Here is a 23,259-nt window from a genome sequence, read left to right as displayed (position 1 = left end):
TAAATTACTAAACCACAAATGTCATTTTATAACTTGTTCGTTTTATTTTTTTAATTTTATTTTTGTTCTTTCGAATTCTAATGCAAATGCTTTAGGATTTCTTTTTAAAGATATTTTTACAAGCTATGGCTATCAACATTTTTAGCTTATTTATATTACTTTCATATAACGATTTTTCTTTTTCTGTAATTAAGCTTCTATCTCAAATACAAAATTTTACTCCGCAGTTAATTTTACATCTCAAATATCTATTTCCAACAATATTTGTCCATACAAGCAATTTCTGAGCTGCTATATAGAGGTCCGAATAGAATACAACCTTGAGAGCGAAAAGCATGACACACAAGATCAGGTAAAAACGTTACAAAACCATCAGGAACATACAAACTAATCAAACAACTTGTTGAGCTACTTTCATTTCCCTAAAAATCAGTGTCAGTCAATGGACATTTGGATGACGAGTCAAAACTCCTACCGTAGACATGGTTCACGTTATTCCCAAAGAACCGTGAGTTAGCCGTTTGTTTTTCTTATTATTATTATTCTGTTCCTCCACATCTTAGGCCTTAATCCTATCCATCCAAGGATTTCTTCTTAAGTGATTTCTTTGTTTCGGCTCAACTTAGATATAAAATTTCAAAAGCTGAATTGCTTTATAAGTATCAAAGTAAAACTGAAAGATTGCTTATACATAAATTTCAATGAAAGTCACAACTTGCCTTACAGAGAATAAGTTAAAAAAAAAAATCAGCTATCATTTTTATTTAGTTTTTTTTGTTGTTTATAATTAACCTTATAATTTTGAAGAGTAACGCTAAACACGGCTATTTCTTGGTTTTCTGTTTCACAAGAGTGAATGTCTTCTCTCAGGTTCTAAAACATCTTTGGACTGAGTCAGATAAAAAACCTAAAACAATCTTACCATGTTAATGTTCTCGAAGTGAAGTTGAAGAGAGTCGGTATATATAGGATTCAAGTTTTTGTTACCAATACCAGAATCAGAGTTGCTGCCATTACTCCCAGCACCTTGTTGACCATTGTCAGAGAAAGGGCTACTAGGTGAGGCTCCCATTCCCGGGGAGCTGGCTGGAGATAAGCTTTGTGAAAGAGGGCTTGGTGGTGCACTATTATCTCCTGGACTACCACTCCTGTAGTTTTTGGCGTTCTAAGATAAACAGAAAGGAACAGATAAAACAATACAATATGCATATCGATTGCACATAGAATATATGGATACAGGAGAACTAGTCACACCCACTATACATTACACTAAATACTGTACACTAATACATTGTAAGATGATTTACTCGATTTTTTAATGAGGTGCAATGTCCAGGGATTTGTTTGGAAAAAAATTATTTCTTTCAAAAAGTGATCCATAATATGCCTAAGGAGATACTTTTTTAGTAATTATGTAAACAAAATAAAAATACTGTCCTAAATGAGATATTTTAGAGTTGAACGCGCTTCACTAAAACAAAAAATAAACGACTAGCTATCCAAAACAAGCAAGAATTTTAGTTCCAAATTTTAGCTGACGCCAGTTGAAAGAATTCATCAGACGGAAGACATTTCTACCAGCTACGTTTCAGACACGGTTGAATTGGAAAAGAGAGGCATAACACTTCCTGAGATCTTATTGTTCGATCAGATGGGACTAATGCATGGTTGCCGTCCTTAGTGATTTATCACTACTTCTAGAGATTTTTTATATCGTCTAAACAAAAATAAATCACTAAATTTGCACATAAATTCCCAGAAAATTTGAAAAAATTGCTCAATCAACCAGAAAATCACCAAAACCTAGTGATTTTTTTACAGGGTGGCAACCCTGGACTAATGTAACGTATATAACTTTAAACTATGATAAGTGACTTCTTTGTATGGATTCTCATTGTCGCTTGTCTTCTGACCACAGACAATATGCTGTCTTTTCATACTTTATCTTTTCAAAGCTATTTCATTATTAAAGTAATTCTAATTTCTAACAATAATTTCTACTGATCTTCAAACTTTGGGTTTTCTTTTTTAAGGTTTTTGAATTGTTGTAATCCCTTGTTAAAACATATACAAATATTTTTGCAACTACCAGGTTTTTGCTCTTTATGCAATTTAATGTCTTTTCAAACTGTATCTGTTCAAAGATATTTGATTTTTGAAGCTAGTCCGATTTCTAACAACGATATATACTAAGCTTCAAACTTTTTTTTTTAAGGTTTTTGAATTATCGTAATCCATTGTCAAAATAGAGAATCATCATTTGTAATAATTACAAATTTTCATTTTTGGGCCTTCCTACTGACACTATATAACTGGTTGTGTTCAAACCTTGTAAGCTTAATCACATAGCGAGTTGATTTTATTTAGCAAAAAAAAAAATAATTTAAACATTTTCAGGTATATCTCCAGTTTGAATTAAAACATTAAAATTATTTATCAGGCACCGTAAATATTTTTGCAGTTTACATAACAACTTTAGCGATTCGGAATTGAACTCGATTTTTTTATATATTTTTTACATGCCTTTAAAAGATACTGCTTATACTAATAAGAAAAGAAATTCATCTTGCGATGACGTAGTGGGTAAGGCTGCGTATCCTGATCGGAGGGTGGCAGGTTCAATCCTGCGTGTCGTAAGGAAAAATATAATTGAATTCGTCCTGTGGTGGCGCAGTGGGTTTGACCTTAGCTTGGTAATACGGGACCCAGAGATCGAATCATGCTGCAGCAATGCACTGCAGGGCCGACGCAGGGACCTTAGTAGTTAAGAAGCGTCGTTAATCTGATACAATACAAAAAAAGAAAGAAATTCAGTAGTGATGTTCTTCTAACAACGATTTCGACTAAGCTTCAAACTTTTGGTTTTCTTTTTTAAGGTTTGTGAATTGCTGTAACCCCTTATTAAAATATATACAAATATTTTTACAATTACCAGTTTTTTGCTCTATACGCAATTTAATTTCTTTTCAAACTGAGTCTATTCAAAGATAATAATAATCATTACAGCAGGGTCCGATTTCTACTAAGCTTCAAACTTTTGGTTTTCTTTTTTAAGGTTTGTGAATTGCTGTAACCCCTTATTAAAATATATACAAATATTTTTACAATTACCAGTTTTTTGCTCTATACGCAATTTAATTTCTTTTCAAACTGAGTCTATTCAAAGATAAATATAATCATTACAGCAGGGTCCGATTTCTACTAAGCTTCAAACTTTTAGTTTTCTTTTTTAAGTTTTTTTAATTGTTTAATTTTAAGCAATGTAAGCAATGTTAAGTTTTTATAATTGCTCTTTAAGCAATGTAATGTAAACTTTTCCGTGATGAAAATCTTCAATTTTTCCACATAAGTTCGACAACGTCACTGCAATACTGATGTGTTTAGAAATAACATCCCTCACACAAACATATTTTTTTCTTCCAAAATTAAATATATACATATATAATATATACATATATATATCTATATATATAAAAATAAGTTGTCTGTCTGTGGATCTGTGGATCAGGTGACGTCATGTTTCTGAGTCGGCTGACGTCATGAAATTAGTTGTCGTCATTTTTGCTTTGACGGTGACGTCATTCAAGTTATATAAGACATATGTTCACGTAGAAATCTATTAATGTTTAAGTTTACAATGACTGATGAAGATGCTCAAAGAGTCTATGCCAAAAAACTTGCTGCTGATAGTTCCTCGGCACGCTTTCTTTTCTGACTTTCTCTATCAGCAGCAAGTTTTTTGGCATAGACTCTTTGAGCATCTTCATCAGTCATTGTAAACTTAAACATTAATAGATTTCTACGTGAACATATGTCTTATATAACTTGAATGACGTCACCGTCAAAGCAAAAATGACGGCAACTAATTTCATGACTTAATTTCAGAACTTAATTTCTGTGTTGACTGACGTCATGAAATTAGTTGTCGTCATTTTTGTTATGACGATGCTTAGTATATTGTAAAACACATTAATTTGGTTAATAATATACCATTTAAAACACCAAAATGAACATGCTGGAGTAGTCACTCGGTGAGAGAGGGTGTCAGAACGGAGAATGAAGGTCCCAGGTTCAAATCCTGGTTAGGCTAAAAAAGGTAAAAATCTAAAAACTAAAAAAAAAACTGAAAAAACTAAAAAAGGCAAAAACTACAAAAAAACTAAAAACTAATAAAAAAAAATTAAGAATAAAAATAAAAAAAAATAAAAAAGATAAAAACTAAAAAAAAAAGTAAAAAGAAAAAACGAAAAAAAACTTAAAAAGCTAAAAAAAAAGGTAAAAACCAATAAAAAACTGAAAAGAAAAAAAGGAATAAAACTAAAAAAATTTTCATCTAAAAAACTAAAAAAAACTAAAAAAGGTGAAAACTAAAAGAACTAAAAAGAAAAAAAAAACTAAAAAAAGGAAAAAAACTGAAAAATAAAGGAGAAAAAGGAAACTAAAAAAATATAAATAAAAATAAAAAAACTAAAAAGATAAAAACTTCAAAAAAAACTAAAAAGAAAAAAGAAAAAAACTAAAAAACCTAAAAAAAGGTCAAAACCAATAAAAAAAAACTAAAAGGAAAAAAAGGGAAAAAATTAAAAATTTATTTCATCATATACCAATTCAAAAACGAATGTATACCGGGATGACGACCGGGACACAGGGAATATAAATGACACAACTACAACGGGGACGCAGGGGGGCACAGGGGGATATAAATGACGACCGGGATACCGGGACACAAGGAATATAAATGACGCCCGGGACACTCAAAGAGAAATCAGAGACTGGGACACCGGGACACAAATGACGACCGGGACACAGGGAATATAAATGACGACCGGGACACAGGGACATAACTACAAAGGGGACGCCGGGGTGCACAGGGGGATATATAAATGACGATGGCGACTCAGGGAATGGTCGATTAGCAATCACCATCAACAAAGCTCAAGGGCAATCATTAGAATTATGAGGTATAGATCTGAATACGGATTGTTTTCCCATTGACCATTATATGTTGCATGTTCAAGAGTCGGTAAACCTGACAATCTATTTATATGCACAGACAATGGGACAGCAAAGAATGTTGTATATTCGCAAGTTTTACGTAGTTAAAAACATATATATATATATATATATATATATATATATATATATATATATATATATATATATATATATATATATATATATATATATATATATATATATCTATATTCACAGGTGGGACATAGGGACACAACTACAATGGCGCGTAACGACTTACGCGCGCGGGGGGGCTTGGGGGGGGGGGGCGAAGCGCCCCCACCAACTAGGTGTCGGGGTGGCGCGAAGCGCCACCCCAACAGCTAGTATATATATATATATATATATATAAAAATATATATACATATACGTATATATATAATTATATATATATATATATATATAATATATATATATATATATATATATATATATATATATATATATATATATATATATATATATATATATATATATATAGTATACATAATTATTTTTGAAGTTTCCACGGATTTCCTATTATATAATTTCACATCAGAAATATATTCAAGACTTACGACTTTGCCTAATATTACATTTAAAACCTTACAATATCTTTAAAATAAACACAATTTAGCCTAGTATTACGAGAGTTCAGGGCAAAAACTGAATATTACTAAAATTAAGATCGGAAAATTTTACAATTATTTAGAAAAGTACCTCAACAGAGTCAGTACTATAGCCCTCAACTCGTTTCCTTTTTCTTTCAATTACCTAATAGTCAAGACAAGTGTTTAGCGATTGACAATTCGAAAAAAAAGTAGAAATGGAAAGAGAGAATTCAGAGGGAAAGGAAAAAGAAACCAAGGAACACTTACAGGAATGCTGAGAGTGTTAGAGTACCAATTGTACTGGTTGCCGGTATATGGGTGAGTAATTCTTCTTTGCGGCAGCAAAGCTGTTGAGTGCTACAAACACATGCAAACAAAACGAAAATAATTAATCATGCAAAAGTAAAATACGAATCTACATTACAAGCATAATAGCACACAACATTCTTTCTACATATAACGAAATTAAAAAAAGGAAAAAGAAAGGAAAATGGAAAAGAAAACTTGTACTAACAAGTAATAGCGTTGAGCGACCTTTTATCATGACTCTCTTCATTAGAAGAAATGAATAAATAAAAGAAAAGGTTATAATCAGAAAACAGAAGAGGGAAGCTAAAAAAGCTGCAAAAAAGCAAACTTAAAATTATCGAGTCCAAGTTAAATAAGCCAATATGGTCAAAAACTAAAACATAGAATAAAAAAATATTACAGGGAATTACTAAGCAAACTAAATTCGTAATTTGAAGGAAGGGAATAATATTGGTATTAACATGAATTCTTTTGTGTAAAGCGATGGTTGCCTGGCATTTATTACGCCACAAAAATGAAGCAGTCGAAAGACTTAGATTTTCTGTACATAATTTGATTATTGTATGTCCCAATTTAACGACATTTATAGTCTTTTCAAGATAACAGTGAATTCAATTTCCAAGCAATTAAAATAATACGAGAGGAGGGGGGGGGGGGGTAATTTCAGGGGATTGGAAATTTGTAAAAAAAAATTATTACCAAGACCAAGCTAATTATATACATAATATGGAAGTCTGGAGATTTTTTAGGGGGAGGGCGTAGTGAGCCTAAAAGACAGTTTCTTTAAAATATATCTCATGGGTATTTTAATGATACTACGGCAAGGCGTGGCCAATACAAGGTTGATTTTAGGGGATTCCTGTTTTGCTAGGTCTTTTAAAACAAACACAAACCCATCGGCTAAGATCACGGTGATGCTGGGAAATTCCTCAGCACGATTCCAACTAATCCACCAACCACTGCTGCCTGTTTTGTTTCTGTTGTATACGGCTGTCAGACCTGAGTCATAAACACAAACCAAAAAAAGAAAAAAAAATGTTTGTTCTTGAAATTGAAAATGGCAATTCAGCAAAACAGCTAATTTATCTACTTCGAAACCTTATTCTTAGCTGGTTTTCCTGTGGTTCCAATTACTCGTTGATTTCATTGGACCGAAGAAAACCCATCAAAAAAGATGCAAAATATTATTTAGCTTGATAGTAGGGGAAAGATACGGAAAAAAATGATCGCACCAGGAAAAAATTGGTACAGAAATTGTTTTTACACCACTGTGTTCAGAAAAGAGAGCTCTACAACATATCAAAAATCTAAATCTCCATCCCGTTGCGAAATTCCCTTTTTTTCACGTTTTTTGCGCCTATTTTTTAGATATTTCCAGAATCCGAGAATGAGGAACCGTGAAAAGAAAAGTAGTTTATTGATGGTTTCCCTTTTAAGAAACGATTGTTTTTGTGCTCTTTTATTAGACAGAAACATCACGTTTAATTATTTAATTCTTTTTTATGTTTTGTTTTTGTTTTTGTATGAAGTAAAAAAAAAAAAAATAAAATAAAAATCAAGTGACACACGATCACGGGGTATTTTTCGAAGAGGAGCACGAATTTTTCGGTTCAGAATGAGGGTTTTCGTTGTAACATTCACCGACAGCTCACTTATTCCCAGTTCTTTTTTTTAGATGGCTGAGACCGCAGTTTTATGTCCCCTTTGTGAACGTTCAATAGACACCTCAGAATCGTCGGTACTGGCAGAAAAAGGAGCTACGGCGATCAATGAAGCTAGCAAAACGAGAGGTACCAGCATCTCTGTCGAGGCAGGGAACCAAGTCCATGTTGCTTGCAGAAAGACTTTCACAAACAAAACATACCTGTCGAAAATTGAGAATGAGAGACGACGAACCTTGCAAGAAATGACGGAAGCAGAAAAAGTGGTACTCCGATCACGGACTCCAAGTTTCAACTTCCAAGAGTGTTGCTTTTTCTGCACTACAAGGATAAATCTCCACACTACCCACAGAAAAGGACATGAGTGGTACAAGGTTCGGAAGACTTTGAAGAGAGTATAAAGGCAGTGTGCAAAAGCCGTGATGATGATTGGTCAAATAACGTTTTCCGCCGAATATGTGCAGTGTCAGACCTGCACGCAGTTGACGCCATTTATCACGCAGCCTGTTCTTCTATGTTTCGATTAAATGAGAGCCTTCCAGCCAGATTTGCGACGCAAGAACTTTTTGGAATACTCGAAGATACTGAGCCAGATAAAAACGTCCAAAAAGGGGGAGGCCAGGTCACGATGAAAGATATCAGGCGTTTTTGAAGCTGGCTACTTTTTTCGAAGAAAATGACGAAGAACAGTATACAGTCAGTGAACTTGTTGTTAAAATGGGAGAGCTTTTAAATGGGACAGACCTTGAACCGTACTGTAACAAGTACTTGAAGAGCAAGCTTCTGGAATATTTCAGTGACCAGCTAGTATTTGCAACTATTGACGGTAAGGCTGACGTGGTGACATTCAAAGAAAAAGCATCAGCGATACTCCAGAATTTTTATTACTTGGACAAAACCGATAACGAAGAGAGTGAGAAAATCAAGCTTATTAGAGCAGCAGCAAAGATTATCAAAAGTGATATCAAAGGACTGCCAGCACAGAAGGAATCATATATGACCGCAAAGCAGATTTCTTCTGGAGAACAGCTGGAAGGCTCTCTACCTGATTGCCTAATGGTGTTCTTAGATGAAATATTCGTTGGAACCGATATTTCCTTCAAAATGCTTGCCATTGGCAATTCCATCGTTCAAGCAGCTCGCCCGTGTGCCCTCATTTGTCCACTGCAACTAGGCTTAGCAGTGCAACTGGATCACCATTTCAAGTCCAGATTTCTTATTGACACTTTACACAGCCATGGATTCTGCTCCTCCTATGCTGAAGTCCAGGAATTTAAAAGCTTTGCATCAGTCCATGATGTATCTAGCCTTGGAGGAGTTACCTCCGCACTTGCTGTGCAGCATGTAGCTGATAATGCAGATCACAATGTTTGCACGATGGACGGAAGAAACACTTTCCATAGGATGGCTCTGCTAGCAACAGTCACGCCTCCTCTCATTAAGAGCCGATCGCCCATTCCGAGAGTTGATGTTCCATTAGATGAAGTAGCCCAAAAAGGAAAAATTCCCATCTACCCTTACCACTTAAGTGAGACAGTGCTTTCAAAGGTGCAATATGAGAAGATCCCTGGCAAAAATGTCAACGACCCGTATGCTTCACTCGATCAGCTCTGGTTAGCTACCGGGTTCCTGAATGTCCCAAGGCCGAGCTGGAATGGATTCATGCAGTCAGTTTTCTCTAACCAAATACACCATGAAACGGGAAACCTTCGCAGCAAGGCAAGCGTCTTGTTTTTGCCCATGATTGACCTCCCGTCTAGCAACGAATCCTGCCTTTACTCAATCTTGCGCTTTGTAGCTTCGCAAGGCAGAACCTACGGATTCACACCTGTTCTCACATTTGACCAGCCGTTCTGGTGGAAGTCTAGGAAGATCATCAAGTCCGACACAACGAATGAGCTGAGTAGTATTGTTCTCAAGTTAGGCGGTTTTCATTTGATGATGAGTTTCGTCGGATGCATAGGACACCTCATGGAAGGTTCTGGTCTGAAAGAGGTTCTGGAATTGGTATACGCGACTGGTGCAGTGCCGCATATTCTTTCTGGAAAAGCGATTTCTAGAGCTGTTCGAGCTCACATTCTCGTGAGCTCGGCCATATATGCTCATCTCCTCGAAGAAGAGCAAGCAACGTTGACGTCTCTAGACGTGTCTACTGTCTTCGCTAACGTACTGGATGGATACCTCCCACCCGAAGATCTCAGTCATGATCCCCAGCTCAAGCAACTTGAAAACTTTCTCAAGCAGAGACGCCAAGACCTGCTGACTCAGAGAACTGCGAAGCTCTGGTTTCAGTATCTTGACATGGTTGGGATACTGCTTAAGTTCATACATGCCGAGAGACTAGGCCTGTGGGATTTGCACCTACAATCTGCAGTAGAGATGCTTCCGTTTCTAGCAGCATCTGGACATAACCTCTATGTCAAGTCGGTCTGGATGTACCAGCAAGAGATGGTTAAGCTTCAAACTAGTCACCCACCAATCTTCGAAGCATTTGAACAGGGAGGTCACACCATTAGAAGATCAGAGCGACGCTGGGCTGGGCTCTCGGCAGATCTTGTCATCGAGCAGGAGTATATGAGAAGTCTGAAAACATCGGGCGGTCTTACAACTGGAGGTGGGATGACAGAACAGCAGAGAGCCATTTGGGTTCTGTCAAGACCAGCATTCCTGGAGATCAACCTCTTGATGCAAAATTTGACAAAAATTGGTTACTCGACAAGTGAGCAGCACCGCGACATGAGTTCCAGTAGAAAGGAGCGTGACTTCGACGATACCCAGAAGCTCGTTGGATACTTCGCAGAATCTTCTCCGTTCAGAGGTGACAATCAGCTTAGAAACATTGCCAACGGCATAACTTCTTCCCAAGATGTTAATGTTGACGAGGCCGATGTGGCTGGAAAGTTGATTCTAAGTAAGATGACGGGAAAAACCTTGAAGGAGCAAGTCTTCAATAAAAAGACCAAGTGCACCTAATGAATGCCAAAAAGGCGGGGTCCTCTGTAGTAGCGCACATAGATCCGGCGCTCCTTTTCCAGCGGTTTATAATAGTAGCCCAACGAACTGACCTCCGAGAAGAATACTTCTAGTACGAACTTTGTACGATTCCTCCTTATCTTTTCGAAAGCAATGGCCTTATGAGAAAAGCAAATAAGCCAGAGCTTGCAAAAGCGATCTTTCTGGCTTGCGGGATTGAGACTCAGTCACCCTCAAGACCTGCTTCTGCGTATAACATCGTCTTGGATGGTGGTTCTCTTCTACATCGAGTTCCATGGAAGGTAGGGTCAACCTTCAAGGTCATCTTTGCTTCATACGTCCATTACGTACAAGCAAGGTACCCTAGTGCGATCGTTGTGTTTGACGGATATGAAGGTGGTCCAGCAATCAAAGATGCTACCCATTTACGTCGAGCAAGGATGGTTGGCCGCCAAGTCTTTTTCACCGAAGAGATGACCCTCTGCATGAAGAAAGAAGAGTTTCTTTCATGTAAGACAAACAAAGGACGTTTCCTGAAGCTGCTCGGCAACCATATGGAAGCCGTTGGTTTCCGAATTTTCCACTCGGAAGGAGACGCCGACGTTCTAATTGTAGAAAAAGCCGTAGAAGCTGCTAGTCTTACAGACACAATCGTGGTTGCTGACGATACTGACATCTTGGTTCTTCTGATCAGTCGATCAGATTCACGTTCTGGGCGTTTATATTTCTCACCTGAAGCTAAGTTTGGCGGTACTAGTTCAGCTTGGGATATTAGTGAGATGAAGCAGAAGCTAGGAACAGATGTCAGCAATCTGATACCGTTCTGTCATGCCGTGCTGGGTTGTGACACAACCTCTCACCCTTACGGAATAGGAAAGGGCAAAGCCATTCAGCTGCTACTTTCCAACAAGTTTCAGGGACAGCGCTGCTATATTTGGCGACAATCTCGCATCGCTTGACGATATTGTGGCAGCAGGAGAGCGAGCATTGTTGATACTGTACGGTTGCCCTGATGTTTCGAACCTGGACACTGCCAGAAAGCTAATCTTTCACAGAAAAGTGAGCACTGCCACCACTTTCGTGCATCCACAAGAACTGCCACCGACTCAGGCAGCAGCGAAGTACCACTCGCTAAGTGTCTACTGCCAAGTTCAAATCTGGCTCGGGAACCCAGTAGACCCTTTACGCCTGGGATGGAAACTGCAGGATAACGAAGTTTTTGCGCCAATAAAAACAGATCTCCCTGCCGCTCCGTCTCAGCTGCTGAAAATTATCAAATGCTCGTGTCGTATTGACGGCTGTGATAGTGAAAAGTGTACCTGTAAGAAAAACGGACTTGAGTGTACTATAGCCTGCCGTACCTGTAAGGGAAGCTCGTGCAACAATTCGAAGTTTCAAGAAGAAGAACTTAGTGAAGAAGAATAACAGTTAACTGTGATGATGAAAAATCTAGTTCCTATATTTTGATGATGTGCAATTTTTATATATTTGAAAAATAAGATAAAAGCTTTTCTCTGAACACATTAAGTTAGAACCTACCTTGTCTCATGGTGTTTGGCGCTGAGGTGTTTCGTCATTCCTGTTTATTGTTGTTTAGTCTTTTTTTTCTAAGCCTTTCGTTTACATAGCCAAATAGACTACAACGCTGGTAAGAGTTTTTTTTCCCCAAAGACACAGTTTTTTTCCCCATTTTTTTTTTTGCTGATAAATATTTTTCTATTGGTCAGGTAACGAAATGAGTATCAGAAATGAATTCAGAGCCAAAAGCTGATCTAAAAAGATGTGTAAAACATTATAGTTTACGTTTTTAGTTTTTTTCCCGGTTTTTGAGAAAATAAATAAGAAAACATTAAAAAAAAACAATTTCGCATCGAGCTAGAGATTTAGATTTTTGATATGTTGTTAAGCATTTTTTTCCGGTCCGGATGGTGAAGAAACCATTTCTGTACCAATTTTTTCCTGGTCAAAACTTATTTTTCTCCTACTATGAATCCAGTCTTGCCGTCAGTCCGAGCCTTCCATCTCAAATCTGGGACATTAATGGCCATTGCTTATTTTCGATTAAGAAACGTCTAAATAAAGGCCCTTACGCCGGTTAGCTCTCCCCTTTTAATGCATCTTACCAGATTATTATCCGATATGATATTTAAACCAAATTTTATTCGAAGTCGCAACATAGCACTATGGCTAATTTACGCACTTTTCGCAACAAAATTACGATGCTCAATAATAATGATATAACCAGTGTTTCGAGACTGGGTTTGTCGAAAAAAACTTGATTTGCCGTAAAAAAAAGCCGAAAAAAAGCCTATACAAGGTAAATGGAACTGAAATATGCAATAAATATTCCATTGCATAGGAACAACGGAGAAGACAGGAAGACATACTGGAAGTTTTCCAGATAAATTGCCCACCCTCCCAAAAAAAATATGAATAATAAAGGAAGTTGATCAGATGCCCAACACAACACTTCTTGAACGAAGCGATTCAACCCCACTAAGTATAACACCACTATAATGAAATAGTGGTTTAGGCACTTCCTCCGGTGGACAAAGACAGTACAGAATAGTTGCATTAAATTGTCTTCTGGGTGCAAGAGGAAGGCTGTACACCCCACATTAGACTGGGACAAGGTTAAAAAAAAAAAAAAAAAATTTTGAAAATTTCTCGGGCAGTGGCTAGAGAAGAACGTTTGAAGGGAGAGACGGGGTGTTCTCCAGCGTGGTGTTCTCAAACGATTAATTGCTGCAATTAATTTGCAGCATAAACAAGAAGCAAAACAGCAAGTCTCTCGGCACAGAAAATAAACTTCTTAAGATCATAAGTCAAACTCATGAACCAAACTCGATACGTCAAACTCGTGAACCAAACTCGATATGTCAAACACGTGAACCAATCTCGAAATGTCAAACTCGTGAACCAAACTCGATATATCAAACTCGTGAACCAAACTCGATATTGTAAACTCGTGAACCAAACTCGATATGTCAAACTCGTGAACCAAACTCGATATGTCAAACTCGTGAACCAAACTCGATATGTCAAACTCGTGAACCAAACTCGATATGTCAAACCCCCAGAAATTTTTAAATAAGAGAGTCTATTAGAAGGGACTCTAAGATCTCGATCTAAGTTGGTAGGAAGTAAAGATCAAGTACCCTAGGCGTATTTTTTTGGTGTTTGGACGCAAAACGACCTCTGCGGGGTTGTGGACATATCGGAGGGCTAAATTCTTGTAATCAGAACACCTGCTAGAAAAGATTGTCAGGGTATCAACAAAACTTGATGGAAAGCGGTAAGTGATTCCCAAGTGGCACATTTCTGGGGTTGAACAAGATCTGGACTCTTAAGAAGGTTTCTTGATTCGTTCCATCGAGGCATCCACCAGATGGGGTTGTTTAATCTTAACCAAACTTACTCTTCAAGGGTGCAAATCAATCTGACCTCTATACGCCGGGAGAGGGAGGATGAAGGGTATCTAAATTTTAGTCATTAGAGAAGCTACCAAAAACAATATTGAATTGGATCTCTACCAACATAGTAAAAAATAACTGTTATTGCTACAGTTATGCCTTTTGAAAGCCCAGGATCGATTCAATCCCCACTGTGGAGGAGGAAGAGGAGTCCCTAGATTCTTTTCTTAAACACTTCTTCCACGAGGGAGATATTGGGCCCGAGCCCAACTTGGTGGGATGGAAGATTGATGCTTAAAGATTCCGCCTTTTTGTAGGCTGCAAATAATCCAACCAAATTACAAACCGACCTGATTACTTTTCGGACTGCCAAAATTCACTCAACAAAACCTGGTCAACGGCTACATTTATTCTCTCAGTGCCTGTGCTCGAACAGACTTCTGTACATGAATGACTATATTCTTGTCATCCGTATCCATAAGAATGACTGATTGGGTCTCCATTAAACTTGGTACAAATTAGTAGAAAGCTTTACAAATGCGACCCATGGATAACAGTTTCTGTAGCACATCACGAGGCATTGGCAACGGAGTTCTCGTTTTTATGCTTGTCAAGGGTTTTTAAATTTGGCTGAGTCATTAAACTTCCCAAACATAACTTATTTACATTTAAGAGAAAATCCAAACATTACGAAAAATGATATTCGAATCTCATTTCGAATCTCAAAATTGATGCCTCTGTCCCCATCATAGGCTGCCTATACCCCCAATATTCTATGCTATTAAACTTCCCCAAAGTGTAATGAACATAAAAAAAGGTTTCAACTCCGTCACTTAATATACTAACTATTTAGCCTTGTCGAGCAAAGTGAGACATTTTGTATATAGTAACCAATAATGGTAGCAATACATCCAGGGACAATGACAAAGAAGAGCTTGCAACAATTTGTAAAATACGGCATTGAACCGAGTTTCAACTTTAACTTCACTGGGAGACGCAATTGAGGAGTTACTTGAATTGATTAATTCAGAGATTAAACTTGCCATTTATAATCAAATACAATTCAGGTGTCTTTTCTAAAGCAATTCCATTAACATTGCGATTATTTCTAATTAAATTCCTAATACACTTCCATTATCAACTGATAATGTACACACCTTCCTCCGTGAGCTCCCTACCAAGAATATACACTGCAAATTACTAATGGTCAATCCACTAGCGCACGAGAAAACTGCACTGACAAATATATCTTATAACGTCAGGTGGGTAGGATTGCGATGGTTGTTAATCCCTATTATTTATGGCAATATCTGCTCAGTTCAAGTTTTGGCATTTCTCTTTATGTTCTTTTGTAACCACTTGGTTGTTTTACGTGCTTAATGCCATTCACTTACCTTCTGGAGATCCAAAAATCTTCTTAAAGTTCAAATAGTTTACTAATAAGGTAGATATAGTAGATATAGTAGATGTAGATATATTTAATAGATATATAGTAGATCTATATTCAGTTTTAATTCTCACAATTTGATGTAAGTTCTTTTATATATATATATAGTATTGTATTGTGCTGAAGACGGCCCTTGGACATAGGGCCGAAATATCTACATAAATAATTTCCATTGTCTTGAAAAAACTTTCCCTATTGTTTCTACGTTGTATTTGTTTGTATATATATATAGTATATATATATAGTATATATATATATATAGTATTGTATTGTGCTGAAGACGGCCCTTGGACATAGGGCCGAAATATCTACATAAATAATTTCCATTGTCTTGAAAAAACTTTCCCTATTGTTTCTACGTTGTATTTGTTTGTTATGGAAAGGCAGTGTGGTCTTCGTCGCTATTTTCGCTATTTTAGATATTGAAACATTTGAACATCTTTTTTATTTTAATCAGTATTTACAAAAGTTACGTTTAACTGCATTTGATAAGCCTCTATATGGGAAACCTTCAGTAGAACGAAGCACATTAACGCAGTGGTCGATTTCTCGTCATTTTTGCAGTAGGATTGCCTCATCAATGGAGGCAATGGCATTACGAACCCTTTGTCTGCCCTCTTGCTGATACATATGCTGAACTTGTTAGCTTTTGCATCCTAATAGCCTTTGCTTCACAATACCCTTGGGGACTTTTCAAACAAAAGAATATGTACATACTTTTATGGTTAAAGGAGGTGACAGGGACGCCAGATTTAAAGCACAACTTAAATCATCTGCACCATCTCAAGATTAATTGCTATCGTCAAGCATAAACGGACAACTTTGATTCCGTTGCGATTATTATTTTTCTGAGAAAACCCATAACAGTTCGATTAAAATTTAATTGGATAATTGCTTTTAATTATAGGATTATTCGATTAATAGAGCATATCCATACTAAAAACATCTCTGATGGGTACAAGGAGTAACATTTGTCAATGCTGTTAAGAGGATATCAGTTTCAGATGAATCACAATCCAGCATTCTACCACTTATTGTTCGAGTTAAACAAAAAACTAAAGCGCAAAATATAAAAGGAAAAATAATGAAAGGAATAAAGCACTCCAAGGCAAGATATTATAGGCAAAATGCACTCACGACCTGTTGGTTGGAGGTTGGCTGATTAGTCGTTGGACTTTGAGAGGGACTTGCATAGAGCGGGTGATGGCGATACTCTGGAGGCGACTTATGGGGGACAACACTTTGATCTGTACAATCATGGTCTTCAATTCTAGTAGGAAAGGCAAAAGGTACACTGCCTGCCATTTGATGGGGATTTTCATTCATCACCTAAAATAGTAATATGAACAGTGAAATAGACAATAGACATATACATATTTATATACATCCTCGACTAGTACTAAGAAATACTAAAACTGGGCTGTTTACAAAGTATATAAAAATTGCAGAAACACAAACTGCGATTAATTTACGCTGTTAAACTTACCCGTGAATAAGGGAACAAAAGAATGCTGATACCGCGTTGTGCGTCAATAAACTGCTTTCAAATTGTTCTGTCTTAGTGAGTGTGTTTGGGGTGCATTCGGAGGGAGGATACACCTTCGTTTTGAGCTCCTTAGAATAAATTGTCCATATTTGATTTTACAAGATTTTGGCGACAGTTCTGGAGTGACTGAAATCCCAGTAAATGAAGGGCATTTTCATAGGAAGTATATCTTTCTCCCATCATAATTTTACAAGCGTGTATTTGAATGTCCTCAATATCTTGACTTAAACTCAAGCTTAACTGGACTCTCGGGCCCCGACCAGGGCATACGTATTCTAATACAGACAGATCATAAGTCATGTAGGCCAGTTTTATTGACTTTCCACTGAAACCAAACCTTTTCATTATAATACGCGATTGCAAGGCAGCGTAGCCTTTGCGGACCAGCTCATTCAAGTGGCCGTTGAATCTGCAATCAATTAAGAAGGTAACGCCCAGTATCTTTTTGCTCTTTACAGGCTGGAAGAGGGATACTGGCTCTTTGAAATCACTTTTAGAGGGTTGAATCTCATTACCTTACACTTCAATTCATTGAGTGAGACTTGCAAGTTCAGAATAAATCTGAAACACACCAGTAAAGTTAGAGCTAAATTTCGGCACAGCAAAGTTTCCTTCGAGTACATATTTCAGCAAGAAGGATAAATTATCCACAAATTTGTATCTATCCTTGAATAACTGGAGGATGCAGATTAGGACAGCCAGGAAAACAATACCAGCAAATTTAGTACCTTAAGGGGCACCATAGGTAATGGGAAGAAAAAAAGAGTTCGTGTCTTTCTCGTTGAAAGAGAAGATACACTGTTCACGGCCAGACAGGGATTCGGCACCCATTTCAATTAAGTTTTCAAGAGTAAAAAGATGTCTGATCAAATAGAATGCTTTTCTATAGTCGGTAATGGCAAGATCTACGTAAGAATTACCCTTAGAATATCATCGTACAACCTGATGAGATACACTGAGGTATTGGAGTGGCGGTCCCTCGCTACACTGTCTAGATTTTTCGAGAACTTGCCCAAGTCCTTCACTCTTAAAGCTCGAGAAAGAGGTGCATATATATACAAACGCTATCTGAAATGGCCCACTTCCTTCCAGCTTTAACCGTCAAGCAAAGATTTCATATATATATATATATATATATATATATATATATATATATATATATATATATATATATATATATATATATATATATTAAATATAAATTCGCCTCGAGAAGCTACGTTCCTACTCTTCTTTTGAAAGTGGAATGCCGACAGAGACTTAGGAGAGACAAAAGGATTGTCTTTTCTTTGAGATAACTTCGAGAGCCTGTTAAATTGGTCGACCGGCAAGTCGAAATATTTCAAAGAGCCTCATAGCTTCCATTAAAAAGAGAAAAAAGGAGGATTTCGCCAAATTTTGTAATCCAGCACCTTGGTCCTTTGTGATATTTTTGCATCTTCTCTTTCTCAGAGTTGATTCTCAATACAAAATTTATAACTCTTATAGAACTTCCAGAAACAGAAACTTTATTCGGCTTTAACGCTTCTCAATATTACGGCCCACCGTTTAGCTTCCTTTCAATAAGGTCGCTTAAGGTATTCAATAAGGTAAGCGACAAAGGCCGCTTGTTTTTAGCCCTGTTCTCATCAACTTTTGCACTTACAAAAGGGACAAGCCTCAAAACTTCCTAGCAAAACAGAAACATAGCATCTACAACCCCTTGACCTTATTCAAAATTCAATTTCCAGCTGATCTGCATGACATTTTAGGTCCCTTGCACATTTGGAAAACAGAAAACATAGCGTTTGCAGCGATTTATTTTTGACGAGAAATCTTTTCTTATTACATCGGTTACAAAAAGCTGAGCGTGCGGCTAGTACAATGCCAGAACAATATTTTCCATAAATGATTTGCCTTAGCGCCTTTCTTTAGGTCAAGCATTATTACATCTCATTCAGTTCGGCTTTCGTCGATAAGAAAGGAATTTTATTATTAGTTATACTCTTAATTACTGTGTCTTTCATTTACAAAAGAATAAGCTTCGCGATGTTAAAGAGGATTCGTCCTCATTGGTGACAGCTTCCATTCAAGGTACTCAAAGGTATGAATTTATCTGGCGCTAACCCTCCAAAGAAGTTGCCGTTTCCGTTGAAAATTTCCCTAAAACATCCTCCCACCCTATTCGGGAACAGCCTGCTTTTCGTTTGGCTTTTGACAGTTGGCCGATAAGGACTATCTTTGACAAACTATCATCCTTCATCCACAGCATGTGTACAAACCATCTAGTTTTCTTTCATTGTAGACTTAGAAAGCGCAATTGATTCACTTTTTTCGCAGAGCTGACTGTTTAAGATACGGTCAGTCAGTTGGGTAACCAAAATGATCGATAGGCAATTTCCCCAGAAAACATCTAGCAAACCCTCCTCCGTCTTTCGGAGCGCCTACACTGTAGAACCATACTTGACCCTGTGGTCACAGTAGCTTCCAATATCCTAATTTTAGTTCGCAGAATTATCTTCCTAACTTTTTTCAAACGCGAAAAAAAAACCTGGGAATTGACTATTCTAGTTTAAACATCTTCACTACCCACCATCTTTACTAATAATCCTTCTTAGACAAATGAAGCTGTCCACTTGATCGATTTTCTCCTTGCCCAACATCAAATCTTCACCTTCACTTATTTCTAGCCTTAGTGATTTATTCTTTTACCATTAATCTTCAATACTACTCCTGCATCCTGAACTTTCAACACCTATAAATATTCATTCATTTTACTAACATTTTCATCTAGGATGCTTAAATCATCAGCTTAATTTAAGTCTAGGAGACTTTTACTTCCCCAATTGACTCAGTGTTCTCCCATTGCCTTTGCTGTGCTCCTTAGGATGAAGTCCATCAAAATGATTCATATAAATGTTGATAGAATGCAACGCTGCTGAACTCCTAATTTACTAAGAAACCAGCTACTAGCCTCATTTCCTACCTTAACAGCAGCAACGCTATTCTCAGACATAGCATTAGTCACTCTAATATTATATCTGGTATACCTTACAAGGATAGGACCTTTCTTAAAATGTTATCTACAGGATCTCAAAGCATAAAAATTATCATCATACTAGGTAATTTGCTTCCTACAGACACCAAGCTAATTCTTGTATGACAACGACACTCACACTTATCACTTCTCTTACATAGGGGTTTAATTAGAGTTTTCCTGAAATTACTAGGTATTTCCCCTTTTTAAAGAATTGTATCCATAATATTTAGTAATTTATCTCTAACTTCCTAACTAAGGATGTTTAAAAAACTCATTTACCACACCATCAGCACCTGGGGCCTAAATATTTTTTAATCCTTTTACACTTGAGTAAATCCGACATGGTATCTGATCTTTTTTTTACAATATCTAAGGTCTGAGATCAAGCAAACACTAAACAACATTCCCACTCATATCAAACGTGATTTTACTCTTATAAGGAGAAACTATGCCAAATACAACTAAACCATAAGCAATCAATGTTACAAACTTGATATATAAGATAGTTAATTATAAATACTTGACATAATAAAATCGAACCCAAAAATTGTAACAATAAAAAATAAAAATTATGATTAATAAAATTAGCAAAAGTTAGATAAAAAACAAAACAAGAATATAATAAAAAATAACACAAAAAAATAAATAATAACGATTGTATAAAATTAGAAATTGCACATCAAACAAAAAATAGAACATGCTACTGCAAATTTTGATTACTTTCTTTTTTTTCAAATTTTTTTTTTAGCCAACAATCGTAAATTTAATCTTATTTGTTAAGCAAATTATTATCAGTGTACAAACCAAACATCGCCATCTTTGTTCTCTGTTTGTAGATACTGTCTATAGTATGCAGCAAATTTTATCCGACAGAAAATAACAATTTATATCACACATTTCGATATTTTTATTGCAGAGCAAAAATAAAGCTGTTGGGCTTTTCGCTGGAACATTCTTTTGTTCCTAGGCTTAAATAAAAACCAACGACCAAAAATACAGTTTGTAGTTGAATAATGTGGTTTCGTTTTGGCATGAATGCATATGACATTATGCCATTTAACCTTAAGGCCTGAATTAATAAAACTGTTTCTTTGTTCTATTCTTGGCGACGTCTATAACGCCTCCTACTAAGAAAACATGCCCGTTAAAGTATGATCAGTGAGTGATGAACCACCAGCGAAAGCTTTCTAACTTGTTTTGTTTTACAAACAAAAACTGAAAAACGCCCTTACATTTTGGGCATGGCGTTGGGTCCCTGGCCCTAATTAACAGATAGATGCCCCACCTCTCCTATTTTATATATGTATATATGTATATATATATATATATATATATATATATATATATATATATATATATATATATATATATATATATATATATATATATATATATATATATATATATATATATATATATATATATATATATATATATATATATATATATATATATATGTATATATATATATATATATATATATGTATATATATATATATATATATATATATATATATATATATATATATATATATATATATATATATATATATATATATATATATATATATATAGTAATTTATCTGCACTTTAAATTTTCAATAGTTTTCTTCAATATAAAATTTTCTTTTCAGTTGTATTAATTTTTCAAGCTTAAGTATGACCAAGAACAACTTGGCTCACAGCATTAACAATTGTGTATGATTCGTCATACTAGTTGGCTGAATCTTTCCTAATTGGTTTTAATTTATGGAAACTGCCGAATAGATTCTTGGATTTTATTCTTTTATTAGTAGGCACCCATAGTGGTTCACGAAGAGAACGGGTTGACTTTTTTTTGCAAATTTGTTTTTTAGTTAGTTCTTCTTAGATTTCGGAAAAGTTCATTTAAGTACAAGTTTAAGTTAACCGCCTTCGCCGGTTAGGTTTGAGAAGATAATTTTAGCCGAGCTTTTATATTGAAGGCTCCCTCTCCCCTCCCCATTACATGGTAATACACAGGTAATGTGTGATAAGCAGACAACAAAAACAAAGAAAAGCAAACAAACCTTTGAATCATGTCGACTACTTGAACTATAAGTTGGAACACGAAGACGATTCTGCAAAAACATGCAAAACAAACAATAAGCAAGTTGAAAACAAAGCAAAGGAGAGAAGTCAACAAAAGAAAACCATAGCAAAATAAAATACATAAACTAAAACAATTCAATATGCTTTCAAAAGCTGGGACGAAAATCTAAAATCACCAGAACAAACAATTGTTTGAAAATGTTCCAAATATTTATTTGAAAAATGTCTTAAACTCCAAAAAACGGAGGATTGTTAGGCACTTGTAAAGTCATTTCCAGGACTCCATCGAACGGTTTTGGTTTGCACCCCCTTGCCCCCAAAATTTGGCCAACACCTGGTCAAAAAAGAGGTGTTTTTTATTAAGTGTCTTTAGTTAAAAAAAAATATATATAGGGCTTAAAGAGCAATTATTTAGTCTTGGCCTTAATCTTACTCCAGACTGTTGCATACAGTAAACGAGAAGACTTTAACCCCCCCCCCCCTCTAACCAATTATAGGATGTGATCTTTGGTTTTTTCACACACTTCCTAAAACATTTATATTTAAATGGTTTCCAAATAAAAAATATAAATCAAGCTTTTTGGAGTATGTTCAAAAGGACCATTCAAAATATACAAGCTGAGGTCGGGTTGAAAAGGACATAAGTGAACATTTAACATGAATTTAACTCCTAAAAAGTTACATACATCAGTTAGTTTATGAGTTATGTATATAGCTAAAATCTTCCTTTTGGCTAACTGTGGTTCAAACTAGTAGATTCTGGCCCAACAAACACATGCAACGACATTTTTTTATTGTATATGGGATCCAATAATAGCCTTATTTTGGCAAGCAATTGCTTTGCCATTTCATATCATACTTTTTGAGCAAACGAAAAAAAAGAAAGAAAAAAAAAATCGTGGTAAAACTTGCTCATTCTTCTTTTTTCTACGAGTTCACAAGACAAGGGGATAAAGAGATAAAAACTACTTTTTTTCCAGAAAGGCGTAACATTGTTTCAGAATATCAAAAATTTGGCTTTTTTTTTTGGGTGCTTTTTTTGGGTCTCTATGGGTGCTTTTGATTGGAGGTAGTCAACAAAAGTAATTTTCGTGAAGAAATTTGCAAAATTTACGAAAAGGAGCCATACCTTTTACTTTCATTTTAAACCGGTTTTAGAGAAACATTTACCCTTAAATTATGTTCCTATTGGTTGCTGTAGTCACAATAAAACGAGTA

General features: G+C 35.9%; 1 protein-coding gene across 5 annotated transcripts in view; it reads right to left on the bottom strand.

Moving 5' to 3' along the window:
• The window catches only part of LOC136033095 (CREB-regulated transcription coactivator 1-like), a 99,452-nt gene that overhangs the window by 12,955 nt on the left and 63,238 nt on the right, over positions 1-23,259 (bottom strand). For 2 of the 5 annotated variants that reach the window (XM_065713702.1, XM_065713705.1), the window contains exons 7-10: positions 22,020-22,070; positions 16,544-16,735; positions 5,871-5,960; positions 923-1,165 (exon numbers count right to left, since the gene is read on the bottom strand). In XM_065713702.1, the coding sequence (XP_065569774.1) occupies positions 923-1,165; positions 5,871-5,960; positions 16,544-16,735; positions 22,020-22,070 (576 nt within the window). The remainder of the gene's footprint in view (positions 1-922; positions 1,166-5,870; positions 5,961-16,543; positions 16,736-22,019; positions 22,071-23,259) is intronic. The other 3 variants (XM_065713703.1, XM_065713704.1, XM_065713706.1) reach the window with 3 other exon arrangements.

The sequence above is a fragment of the Artemia franciscana genome, chromosome 11 (genome assembly GCF_032884065.1).
Source record: "Artemia franciscana chromosome 11, ASM3288406v1, whole genome shotgun sequence".
Lineage (NCBI taxonomy): Eukaryota > Metazoa > Arthropoda > Branchiopoda > Anostraca > Artemiidae > Artemia > Artemia franciscana.
Note: the sequence above shows the minus strand (reverse complement) of the source record. Positions and strands in the feature narration are given on the sequence as shown.